Source organism: Haliaeetus leucocephalus, unplaced genomic scaffold (genome assembly GCF_000737465.1).
Source record: "Haliaeetus leucocephalus isolate CR32 unplaced genomic scaffold, Haliaeetus_leucocephalus-4.0 Scaffold506, whole genome shotgun sequence".
Taxonomy (NCBI): domain Eukaryota; kingdom Metazoa; phylum Chordata; class Aves; order Accipitriformes; family Accipitridae; genus Haliaeetus; species Haliaeetus leucocephalus.
In genome coordinates, this window is record NW_010972942.1 from 2,179,563 (window position 1) to 2,193,624 (window position 14,062).

Genomic DNA, 14,062 nt, shown 5'->3' on the forward strand with positions numbered 1-14,062 from the left:
AAGGAAAGAGAACCTGAAAAGGAGAAGCTGAAGGAATCATCTTTTAGTCAAATTACATGCCACTTAAAACCTATTCTACTCAGCTACCAACACTGAGGATGATCTATCCCTTCCATGAAATTTAAAAAAACCCAAAAAACCAAACCCACCACCAACAAAAAAAACAAAAACAAAAAAACCCAATCAAAACCACAACCCCCCCCCAAATCACACAACACACTAAGACTGCTAAGCCCAGATTAATGGAACAGCAATTGATCAACTCATACTTCTATAAACTCTTACATGACAAAGTCACTCTAGCATAAGAGTGCTCTCACAGGGAATTATGGTGGTGTAACTGAATTAAATAGGCCTACCAACACAGAAAACCTACAGCTTAAATAAGAAACCTAAGATCATTTTTCTGTACCATATATGTCAGTGAAGGCATAAAGGATATTTTAAGAACTCCTTTAGCAGTCTTTTAGCTTCATAAATATCATACAGGAACGGACAGGCATGTGAAGACAAGCATGTAGGAGATAAGAGGGCTGTGGATAAAATCAAGACTTTATTTTCCAGGGTAATTACTATCTGGAAAAAAAGCTTTTTAAAGGAAGTTGTACTGTAATCTTCTTGATAGTTTAAGAAAGCTCCACACTACTCTGAAAATTAGCTACAATCCAAAAGGATCTGAAACATCTGGAGTAAAACCACTTTCACTACTCAGCATGTAATAAAACTGATTAGATTTGACTTACTGAGCTACATCTTTGAGATGCAGGAAGGAAGCTAGCTAAAGAAATAGCACAGCTAACTTCTGTGGCTGGAGTTACGCCCCCAAATGAATCAAGAAGAAATACAGCCCCTGGTTTTCTTTATTTATGGAGCTGCTGCCATTATCATCGCTATTTCATAAATGAGGTAGCAGAAAAATCAGATCAGCAGTCCAGACTGATAATTTTTTTAAAGTGAATGTATTGCCTGCACTTGCTTGAACTGAGACAAAAAAAAAAAAGCAGCTTTTCAGGCAGAAAAGATCTGTAGATACCACATAACATTCTTCCCCAGCCCATCCACCTTGCTTGCTTTTTTCCTTGTGAACCCCTCCCCCCCGCCCAAACCAACACAACAGTAATACACAGAACATTGCTTAAAGTTGCAAGGTCAGTGGTTAACCATGCTATGAGAATGTGAGGATCTACTTGTCTTTGGGATCATCCCTGGGAGAGATAAATTTAATGAATAGTGAAGAGGTTGACCCCTGGGTGTTGTACTCTTTAGATGATTCCTAAAAACCTACAGGGCCTTCAATACCAGATTACATAGGGAACAGGGCAAATAAAGAGGTTACAGGTCCATTAAGCACTTTAAATCTTTCAATCAGTGTATCAGCTGGAGATCTGACTGAGATTCATAGTACCACAGAAGAGTAGGAAAAAAAGCCTTTTTTTTTTTTTTTTTAAACTCAGTCAAGTGGGGTTTATCCCTACAAGAAATATATACATGTCCGGCTAAGTCTATCAATCTGGATTTCTTCAAATACAAAAGTTACCTGTCTTTATTGTAAAGTCCTGATCGAGTTGTGTTATGCTGCTCCCTCACGTCATGACAAAAACTGTGACCAGCACTACATTTTTTGTAAGCAGGTTTAGCTGCTGCGTGTATCCTCCTGAAAAGTAGCTGTTTCTACAGCAAGCTGAATTAAATTCCTTAAGAACCCCTACAAAATCATTCAGGAACCCTCTTGTTCAACAAAAAGGCTGTTTTCATCCTGCCCTTGTTATCCTTTCCCTTGTCCCCATCCCAATATATGACACAGCATTATCTAGCCTGGAAGTCATAGTAACAATCTGGTGGTAGCTTCACAAAGCTATTGGGATATTATATACAAGTTTCCTTAAGAATCAACACGGTCAGCTCTGGAAAGCATAAGCAATACTTAACAGCTGAGATCTGAAGCCTGAGGATAGGACACTTGTACTCCAAAAAACAGGCCCAAATGAAAAGCAAAATCAAGAAGTGATAAAAACTTACAAAAAACTATGAACAGACATTAAAAATATGATGCATTAGAATCACTGAGCTTTTATGAACTGGAAACTGAATAAGAGATGCTGACTGACTGCATTGTTATTTTCACTATGGTAAATAGTTAATTGGAGGATGCACCACAGCTGTAAAACAGTAAAGAGATTTTTTAGCAGATTACCAACTAGAAGAGAAACTAGTGAGACAGGCAGTAACATTCAGTGTGAAGAAACACAACTATTTTAATTAATAGAGCTAAAACTGGAGAAGGCTTGAAAGCTTCAGTAACGGTAGGTAAATGAAGACAGTACATGTGGTTTAAAATCCGTCTCAACTTCATGAAGTTTTTTGAAGCTCACCAAAGTGCTACTTTTACAGGGAAGGTGTTAAATATAAACTCACTGGCAATGGAGGGTGAGAGGAAGGAGAAGCTGACATATCCCTATGGATACCTGTAGGAAAACTTACATTTGGCAAGGACAGTTTAACAAGTTTGCTTTACTGGGACAAGAGGGGTAGCAGGTAGTTCAGAAAGCTTTTATTGTTGATTATCTAATACTTACCTAGCAGTACCCAACTGGAAACTCCATTTACTACAGAATTCAAGGTAGTGGCTTTTGGGGTAAACTTTTGTAGTGAAAGGAGTGTTCTTAAAACAGGCTTCCTTTCCACCATATCTATGGTATTTCTTTCCCCTCACAAAAACACTAGACAACCCGAAACCATGATCAAGGACACAGCAACTCCCTTTGCATGTAACTGGACATCTCATAACCACAGCTGGTGCTGGTTATTCCCATCAGCACCCGACAAAGCATAATAGAAGTTCATTCTTTCCCTTTTAGCAACCAAAGGGACAGCACACTCCTTAGCTTTCATCGTAAGAATTTACTATTCCTCCTTTTTCTTCTCCTCACAGCATTCTTATATCTACTCCAGAAGACATTTTCTTAGCATTTTGAACTCCCAGTGCCTATTGTTTTGGTAGTTTTTCATCTCCACAAGAAATTTAATCCACAACTGAAAAGTTACCGTATAACCTGCAGGTTACTCTACAACTCATTCTTGTCATTCTTCCAATTCTCCACTCCTCCCTCTTCCACCTTTTCTTGGACATAAAGGGAGCAATTGAAAGAAGAATGTTTAAGAGTGGAATCTACCTGAAGAGCAAAGAAAAAGCTAGCCAGCAGTAGAGGAGAAAGAACACCAAATGCTGAAGCACAGACTATACCAAGCCTTACTTCCAACATTTCTTCTTCTTTCAAACAATGTGCATGCACATAAAAACTTTGTAAAAGTAAAGGTCTCATTATAAGAATAGTAGATATGGATTCCAAAATGGTTCTAACACTGACAGAAAACATAATTATTTACTTCGGACCACTTATGTTGTGCTCTGAAAATACCAAGGAGATCATTAGTTGACGCTATTTTACAGTTCAATAAAATAAACTGCCTCCTGCAATCACAGAACTTTCAATGGTTTTGGACAGACACCACAGCACAAATTCAGTGTGCCCCTAGCCTCTAATATACCTCTTTTCATCAAGATGTTGCATAGTTGTATTTTGTAATTTAATCCTTTAGTACAATGAGTTACAGGAAACCTTGGCGCTTCTGCCCCAAAAAACTGAGTAAGGTCTAAACTTGCTTAATCATTACTGCACTGCCCATATCCATTACTTTTTCAAGAAAGCTCCACACCACATATTCAAGTTCTGCAGAATGCAAATAAGTATTTATTTCTGTGGCTGAGGACATCATTGAGTAGACATATTACCTGTGGTATTTCCAACAGTAAAACAGATTGTATATCTACCCCCTATAAATCAGAAATAGAAATCACATGCTAAATTGTGTCAGAAATTTGATGTTTGTGCAATTAATAAACAGGTCCTCAGCTCCTGCTCCAGACTCTCTGCTGCCTTTTTTGATGCCGCTGCAACCAAGTATGTATTAGCAAGCAGCGTAGCCCAGCACAGGCAGATTTGTTGCGTGGGTGCTGAGGACTCAACTTCCCCACCATAAACATCTAAAGGTGCTTTACTGAAGGCTAGATCTAACCTGGTGCTGTGGACCCAAGGCCTGTTAGCAGTTGGCATGCAAGAGGCATGTTTCTGAAACACAGCTTCTATTTTCATTTCAGCCAGAAGAAACCCTGTGCAGTCTAAGAAAGCTTAGACAGCAAGAGAAGATCAGGAAATTAACTTTACAAGTGCACACTTCCAAGCTGAACTGCAAAGCTAAAGCAGACCTACCCACTGAGTTCAGAGATGAAGACCAGAGATAAGCAAGCCCCCTGAAGCATTTACAGAATAAACGTTGGCTCCTCAGCACAGCCACTTCTCCAGAGCTGCTCCTGTTGTGCCACACTGCTTGCTAACTATATGGACCTATCTTTTAGTGGCTGCTCCTGCTCACGTGCCAGATGTACACATCCACAGCTCCAGTCTGCATCACTCCATACTGTCGCATGTCATCGTGATGCTCATGCATATATACTGGTACGGTACAGTACAGCGCAGAGTCACCACAAGCCCTCTGCTGGACCGCTATTCATTCACCTGTTGCCTCCTCGCACCTCAGCAGCTGCCAGCCACACAGAGAGGCATCTACAGCGCTGCAGGTAGAGGCATTTCAGGGCCCCAGGAGAAACGGCCTGTCCCTGCCACTATTGAAAGGATTTCTTTCAGCCTTGTTTTTAAACAAGTCTGGGTGTACAGGAAGAAACTAAGACTATCCTTCCTTCCACCAAAATAAATATAGGTTCCTAGACTCTCCCAGAACTCAGGCTGCTTTCAAATCTCTGTTTTGTCACTGGAATACAAAAATATCCGGAAATATTCTATACCCACAGGTGTGAGTGCCGATTTTTTTTTTTTTTAAATTTCTGTCTTAATTCTACTCCTTGAACCTGGTAAGCAGAGGATAGCCACAGTCCCTTGACACTTGAAGGCAGCATTCATTTTAAAATGCTTTAGAAACAGACACATCTAAAAAACTTTGTTCCAGCTGTGCCTCAAATTCACCTTTAATTTCACTCCTAAATTGGGGTTAAGTTTTCAAAACTGCTAATTCATCTAAAAGTGATACAGGTAAGTGACAGTACTGCAAATATATACTTCAACTATTGATACAGTATAATAATTAATAAAAAAAATAAAACCCTGAACTTAGTTACATTGCCCCAAATCCCAATTACACTGTAAGCAGTCTGCCTATAATTCTTTGTGTGACCATATTTGTTTAGCAAACAGATATTCAATCTTATTCTAGCATTTACATTAACCACAGATCCTTAAGGAAAATAATCCAATGAATTCAGTCACTCTCATGATTTGTTTAAAGAATATTTAAACAAAAAGATATTCCTCCTACTGTATGTCATTGTGGCATCTCTTTCCAATCTGTTTCACAAGTCTGGTTTAAGAGTTTCTATTATACTAGCCAGGATTACTCCATTTTGTATCTTCCCAGATACCCCTACAATAAACAGCAGTGGAAAGCTGACTTCTGTTTCTGGGTGACACTCAAGTGAGGGAGATTACCAGAAAAATCTTTTGCTAGTGTAGGAAAGGAAATTATAAAGGCCCTTTATCTCTGTGCTACCAGTTAACATCATTAGCCACCAGTTATTACTCCTGGATTTTGTGCTGAATAGTGGCTACAGTTTAAATGTAAATGTAAGAATTTTAGCTTCTACCAGCTGGTAAGGATCCCCAACTCAAGCGTCAAATGCAAACAGCATGTTACATTCTGCATGGCACAGCACTGTCATTCCTTTCTCTAGCCAAAGATACACTGCTGTGCCCCAAGGTGGAGAATCAGATTCCTGATTTAGTAAACTGACTGGTGTGCTGACTTTACTAAAAGATCCTATCCAACATACCTTTATAAAAGTTGCATTGTCATGTACTTTATTCAATAATTTAGTTTTGAAATGACATGATTGACATTAAGCAATATTTACCTGCTTCTTCTTTAATAAATGACAAATCTTCTTCTGGATATGGGACTGATGGTTGCAACACTGAGCAATCTTCTGAGTTCTCTTCAGTATTAGGTGGTATATTATAAATAAATCTCTTTGCAGTTTGGTTTTTCCTTCTTGCTTTTCCAGGTTCTTGAACCGATTGTCCCTGTGCACCCATGTCATTCCATACGAAAACTTTTCCCTCACCTTGAGATTCATTTTCAGCCATTTCAGGTGAGCTGTCCTGGACCCAACTGCAGTCATTCATTTGGTAGCTTTCCATTTGGCCCTCATCAATAGAGTAACCATCGTTCTCAGTTTTTATGCTACTTGCTAAGTTGGTAAGGTTTCGTGTTGCCCAGAAGCTGGCAACTTTCTGATCCCTTGGAGACAAACCATCCCTACTAACAGATCTTCTGTTGTAATCCACAACAACGGTCTCTGGAGCTTCTGATTTTATACTTATGTTTAAGGCATCTTTAATGAAGTTGCGGCAGGACTGGACAACCTCCGTCATCTGAAGGTAGCTGGCCACCGACATCACTTCAATGGCATTTTGGCTCGTAAGCACGAGGTTACCAGAATATAAGAAGTCCAAGATGACAGAAAAACCTTGAACAGCAACAACGTCTAAATAGGTAACAGTGGTTTGGTTACGGCTTTCTTTGTTTGTAAAGCAATAGAGAGTCTTAAAGAAGCGGCTGCCTGCAACCAGGATGTTCTTGTGAGCTCTGAAGACCCTCCCGCTCACCACAATGTTAACGTCACAAAGAATGCCTTTCTTCCTCTGCTCGTTGAGCTCTTGCAGGAGCTGATAGCAGTAAGAGTTCTCATTTGGCCTGCTGTTAAAATCACAGTATCCTTCATTATTCAGTTCTGATGGTAACTCTGACTCCTGCAATTAAAACAAACCACAACCATAATTAGCTCTTAATGAATGCTCTCCTTAGTCCTCCAACACTATAATAAGGATATGAAAACAAACTTAAGAGGATAATGTTATTAAAAAGATTATTTTTTTATGTTCTTGGTCATAAAGGCAGACAGCAATATATAATTAAAAAATATTCTGAAAACTAAGAATCACGATCTCATTCTGCACCCTCCACCCCCAAATTTGAAACAAAAACAGAACTCACAGAATTGCCTTGAGGGCAAAGGAAGTGAAATTTTGGCCAAAAGTAAGGAAAGATTTAGTTGAGTGTGAAGGTTTTTCTTAACCCACATACACTAGAGATTCAGGAGTCTCTTTCCAAAGATTTAACTAGATGGTTCCCAATTACGCCCCCCGCCCCGTTCTTCCCTAGAAATCTCCACTTAAAACAGATAAGTAGAACCCTGATAACTGATTCAGCATTTTCTCATGCTGAGAGATGAATGCATAAAAGATTAGGTCTGTATCTTCCCATCTGTCTTGTATGCTTTAAAGAAAACATAATACTGAAGTAGTTATAATAGCAAATATTTTTCTTACACAGTTCTACAAGTTCGGCATTTATTCTTTATTTTCTAATTTTGGCAGGCTTAGGATTAAATAGGTGTATCGCATGATGAGTGGACAGAATATTGCAGGTGACCAAACAAAACTTAAGTTTCCATTACATTATTTAACTAAGACTTTCTTGAATCAAGCTTCACTGAAACTTTCCAGTAGTGACACCTCTAACTGGTACGTACTTATTATGCTGACAATACGTACTTATTTGTCTCTCTACAACCTAAGATGTGACCTCAAACGCAACTTGAAAATTTTGCTAGAAGTAGTATCAGACAATCCAACACCAAGAAATTAGTTGTTATTAAAGATTAGTTCAGACAGCGAGTAGCTGATAAGTAACAAGAGATCTGAACTGGATTTTAGAGCATTTAGAAAACTTCTAACTGATGTTTAGACAATGATGATTTAGAGCTGCTACAAAGTAGCTACAAAACTAGAAAGGAGAAAGCAGAAAACAACACAGACTGGCATATTTGAGACCATACTTATAGTGATTGACAGGTGCTGCCATCAGGAGCAGTGATGATGACAGAGTGTTTTATACCAGATCTCTAACAATCTCTCTTCTTCCCTAGCAAATAAGGACAGTTCAAAAGAGGCTGGCTCCAATATGGTTTAAAATGAGAGAATATCAGATTTTGCAAATTATGTCATTATTTTCTCCTCTCATTTTCTAAAACAATTCAAATATTTAGGGGCTAGAGGTATCATTAAAGCTTGACTTCCTCAACATTACAGGTCAAAATCAGCCTAACAAAGTAATGGTAATGCTGTCATGAACCCATAATCTATACCAGGGCTAAAATACATGTTGCAGAAGAGAACTACCCTTAATTTGGGACTATGGCAGAAGCCAACTATATAAATAAAAGTCACTTTCCACCACACAGGAATTAGTGCATTAATCAGTACTCGCCTCAAGTTATAATCCCAGTGTGGATCACTGGGATGACAACCGAGACTGTAAATACATCCTCTAAAATGGTATATACATCTATAAGCAGCAAATAATTGCCCAGCATAACCATAGAAACTTTACTATTTCAGCATTTCCTGCAGAGAAATTTCAGTTTGCTGTCACATTCAAGTTGCTTCTAAATCTCTACACTTCTCAGAAAAACACTTCAGTGAAAAGAAGAGGTAGAAATAAATGCAATTAGGCTTTTATGTGAAAACGAACAACAGATCTTTTTCCAACCTTGGCTTAATTTTTTTGGCATACTCTCTGACATACCCAAGTATTCCCTCAGATCAGAGCTCTGAAAGTATGTCCCAAATGTGTGACAGCTAAGTCTATCATTCTCTAAGTTCTCAGTGGATTTTGGATCTGGACTAGCTTCCTGTCACTCCAGCAACAGAGCACTGTGTAGTTTCAAAACACCAATTACATTGACTTTGGATCAGATTAAGACAAAAATTATCATACCCTAAAGTGTTGTCACTCTAGTCAAAGTCAATCATCAGTGACTTGCACCTCACAGAGTAAATATTAGGTAGATGCTATGATGGCTGACAATTTAATTCTCTAAGAACACATTAAATGCAACGCAAAATTTAAAAATAATCTGTAGCAGCTCTTTTCTTTTTACAAATGTCTGATTAAAGAATGAAGATAAGAGTACATTTTAACTGAGCATGTGTATGTATCCAAGCAAGCCAATAAAAAAAGAAATTGAGATTTACAATGTATTTTTTTGTTTTCCTAAGAAAAGAACAAGCCAGCATGGTAAAAAGGAGCTGCAGATCACAAACGTGCTACAGAGACACAAGACTGAAGTCTTCATTATGAGAGGACCAGAAGGCTGAGTGAAAATAAGAGACGTTGTGCAACTAATGTCCAAGCTATAGGGGCATGTGTTGGGGGAAACAGATCAGTGTTACAGCTTTACAGAAATGGGTGCATAAAGATTTTTAAAACTAACTGTAATATTGGAAACAACTGTTTAACTGCTGGTACAGAAGTAGCTAACCCTAATGCCACACCTCAAATGAAATGAAAGTCCCAACATCTGAACAGTTATCAATCCTATGTACACCAAGTGTGACAAGTAGAGTTAACATTCACTATGAGAAAAAAAAATAAAAAAAAAAACAAACCCAAAAACCCAACAAAAAAACCTTGGAGAAATATCCCTTGGAGAGTTTTAAACATCTCCACTTTGTACAGAAAAAGTACAATACAGTTCAATAGGAGGTAAGGTGCAGAAAACAATTACAGAAAATTTAAAAAAAGTGTATTTTCAAGCTTGTTACTTATGTTGTGCTCATGGCACATTACCATAAGGGTACTGTTTCTCTAATGAGAACCTCAAACTAATGATATTTGCTTAGATGTTAATTATATTTTCAGAATACAGCCCAAATATTCCCATCACCTAAGTTATCTCAACACAAAACCACCTTATCATTTAAGAAAAACTGCTAAGAAATCTAGAATAAAAATCAGGACTATTTCAGTTTTATTTGTGGAATCTACAGCATTGTAAGTCCGAAAAGCTTCTCTCTGTAGGCGAGATTAAGAAGCGGTCTAACAGAACAGAGACTGCTCAAGGAAACTAATATTGTGCTCAGTTTCAGTTAGCTTGACTCATCTGAATACACCCAAAGATAAATGACTATTTCAGATATATATAATTCACTAATTAAACTTGCCTAAAAGCTATAGGAGCAAAAACAGATGATCAAAACCTGCTACTAGAAACTTTCTTTTCTTTCTCCTCCTGTGCCATCAGCATACTCTGTCTCCTGGGAGCAAGAATGGGGGAGGGGGAGGTAGGAGGGGAAGGGGGAAGGGGGAGGGGGAAGAAATAAACAAAACCAAAACCAATCTAACCATAGATTCCACCTCAGCTGTATGTATATGAAAAGTAGTTATGCCACAGTTTTGTAATCCCTTCCCCACTACCACACTTTACAGCAGTTCCCTATGCTCCCAAATTAATTCTTATCCTGAAAAATGGATCCTCTAACAAAAGTGAGCTATCAGGAACTTCTTAAGCACGTGCAGCTACAGAGGAAAATTATCTCAAATTATAATCCTATAATATAGTCCTAACTCAGCAATTTAAAACTGTTCCATTAAGTGCCTAACATCCAACTGAGTAGTTCAAGGTCTGGTAAAAACGCTACATAAAAATACAGTAAATGATAGTCCTTACTCTGAAGGCCTGACTCCCTCCTAAACATTTTTGCTCTGCTAAGAGTAATTCAAGAAGTTAACTTAGAACACTATATAATGTAACTCTTACATCTGAAGCACGACTTCTATTCATCACTGCTCACATAAAGCAAACAATTAGAGTTCACATGGAAAAAATAACACATCAAAGGCCTTCCTCCTTTTGGAGAGCTTCTGCTTTAAACCAACATGCCTGTTAGGCTAGAGAAAGCTTTTCTGGCAGTATTTCCAAAGCTCAGCTTCAAATTATGTCCAGAGAGAAAATGTTTTAAGAAGCCGCTTTGAGGGAAGGAACCCCAGCAGCCAATAAATCTGCATCTTATGGATCTAAATTAATCACTGAATTAAAATCTTTTGCAGTGATTTCCCAGTAAGTGTCTATTTCTTAAGATTTTTGCAACACAACAGTCCATTTATTAAAAAAAAAAACAAAGGTAGTTTCAAGCTGGTTATATCTTTCCTTAAGCTTTAATACGGACAGGTTATTTTAAAAACTAGAAAAGAGAGTCAAGATTTTTGTCTTAGAAAGAAGCACCGACTGACAGCTCAATACCCTTGAATCACAGCAGCTGCAATCACTTGTGATTATTTTGGCATTCCAAATTAAATGTATCCCAAAAATAAACTGAAATCATCACTCATTTCTTCATGAGTGTAATATCCAACAGACCTATAGAAATTTCCACTGCTTTACTGTCTTAACACCTACAATTTCCTTTTTGCACTTGAACAGTGGCACTATGCCATATGTTTATTAGCAGCTGCTAAACATGCCCTGCAGTTGAAGCTTGTCAAGTCAAGAATACATGTGTGTTGTCTCTAAGACAAAGGCTGAAAGATCTTTCCCAAGTTTCATTAAATCTAAACAGCTTTGCTGCCTCATTATGTTATGTTGGAAGTACGGTCAGGATACAAATTACCTACTTTTGTTCCAAGTATCTGGTATCATGGCATTAAGGAAAAAATGGGGCTATTGTTTTGGTATTAATTTAACCATATGTATCAAGAGAAATTCAAGTGCTATTAAAAGAGTGTGAAAGGATATGGAAATTAAACATAGAAGTGGAAAGAAAACAGAGATTCTTAATCAGATTTTTGATTAAGCAAGTGTAACCTGAAAGCGCACCACAAAGAAAACTACATTGACTCTTCAAAAACTGCAATTCCTTCCCTTGTGAGAAGTTTTTAACTGAAATGTAATTGCACAGGAATGCATCCAGCACTTTTCCACTTGAAAACACCCATCTCTCTACAGCTACCTTACAGAAGCTTACTTTGTCCAAACCTTATCTTTAATACAGTACAAAAGAACCACTGACGCATCTCATACTGCTTCATTTATTATTACAGTTACTACAAATACTTTTTCTTAAACTGTCAGTGGTATAAAAGCAGAGGCTCATTTTTATAAAGATTCCCATGATGATGAGAGGTTAATCTTCAAATAAATACTTATATTAACTTTTAGGCTACTGTGACATGCAAGCCAATATTCTGTCCCCCCTTCCACCCTCCCAGTATTTAATAGTCTTACGACAGACTGGGGATAGGAAGACAGAAAGAAAAAACTAGTAACTTTAGTAAGAACAACTGCTTGGAATATGTTTTATTTACACATAGCTTAATGGGAGGGAGAGAAACTTCCAAGTGTGGCATGAATTAGCAACATCTAGTGACACAGGAGGCTATGCAGTGAGAGGACATACCTTTACAGGGTAATCACTCACAACTCAAAGTTAGAAAGCAGGCAACAAGACAGTAAAGAATATACTGCAATAACATTAAACAAAAAGAACATTTTCAAAGACATAAAGAAATTAAGAATGAAAGTTTCAAAATTAGAAACAAGTTATTTAAAGCACGTTTGGTTAAAATACTGCAGAGTGAATAGCAAACCCCAGATTGAGGGAAAATGATAAGATGACCTACTGCCATGAAATGTCTGTAACAACAGCTGCCTTAAAGACACACTCACTGAAAAGGTACTATTATTCATCGTGAAGGTGGACGCTGCATTTGCAAATCCAAAAATAATATTTTGGATAACTGATATTTATGCACCGTAAGTTTTCCCCTGCAGTCCTGCAGTAGTTTCACATAAAACTTGCATACCTTTTCCAGCCAGCTCTAAGAAAACCTATGTTCACCTAATATTTTATCTGTCATCCTGATATCCTACCCAAACATTAGAATAGCAGCTCTTGTCCAAGGTACCCCGAGCTCCTTAAAGCGCTCAAGCAATAAGCTCAATTTAACTACTGCGCTACAATTCAGACTCCAGATACACCTATACAAGCAAGGTGGGTGTTTTAATTATAACTGAGCTCTAAATAGTGAAAAACAGATCAACTGGGGATTAATTCTGGCTAACGGCTCAAGTTCAGCATAACAGTTCAAGTACTAGCCTAACGTGAAGCACGTTAGCTTGTACTCGCTGGCAAGTTTAACGCCAGCTAGGCGATCCGAGTGAACTTTTGCAGCGCAGACATCCTTAGGAGGAAAGGGTGCAGAAGGCTAGTGATTCAACACGAGTATTCTTTAGAGGCTTTTCATCCACGTATGTTCTAGAGTTAGCCCTGCCTTATTGGTAAGAACAGCCAAGAAACGCAGTAATTTTAAGTTCAGCGGGGAACACGAAGAGCTTCACTGGTCCTAAAGCATTAGGGGAGAGCTGGCATATTAACATGCCTTTCAGGAAACCACATGTTTATCTCAAACACACACCAAGCAATTGCAGACTTCTTGCTCAGTAACTCAATCTAAAGCAACACAATCGGGAAAAAAGATTTAAACGCGAAGGTCTCGACTACACGCAGTTATCCGATTAGCGCACGGGGACCATACCGTTAAGAACAGCAGAGTAATTCCAATTTCACGGTGGCAAGTACCAGTTTCACACGCAGTCGTTCGCCGGACACTACCCTCCCTTCTCCGGTACCGCAGGAGGAAGTTGTAACGAGCGTTTTTAAATCAGTGCCGCAACACTGGTATTCGTACGCAACTTCTTCCCACGTCGCCGGTTTATCTTCACGAGATGAAGAGATAACCCGACGAAAACGGCGCTCGCTACCTCCGAACAGGTAGCGCTGACCAGGCACAACCACAGACAACGGCAGTTCGTGCAAGCGCTCCCGGGCTGCGCAACGGCGGGGCTGGCAGCGCTCCGCCGACAGCGCTCTGCCTGCCCGGACCCGGGACCCGGGACCCGGCGGGAGCGCCAGCCCCGATCGGAAAGCGGACTCGGCTCCCGCTCCGGGGACGGCGTGCGAGAGCGGCACGCCGCGCCACAACAAACACAGGAAGCCATTTAAACAACTTGTCACACGTGGGCATAAAAAAAGACAACACGAAAAAACAAGCCCCCGCCCGGGCGGAAGGGGAGGCCGGCCGCTTGCCCCCG

The 14,062-nt window shown here is 39.0% G+C and overlaps 1 protein-coding gene across 1 annotated transcript in view; it reads right to left on the minus strand.

Annotated features, from left to right (window-relative positions):
* ZBTB10 (zinc finger and BTB domain containing 10) overlaps positions 1–14,062 on the minus strand; it is a gene marked incomplete at its 5' end in the record, with an annotated part of 28,264 nt that overhangs the window by 13,869 nt on the left and 333 nt on the right. The window contains 2 exon segments of the mRNA XM_010575921.1: positions 5,984–6,926; positions 14,054–14,062. The exon segment at positions 14,054–14,062 is cut by the window's right edge and continues 333 nt beyond it. Of these exon segments, the coding sequence (XP_010574223.1) occupies positions 5,984–6,926; positions 14,054–14,062 (952 nt within the window).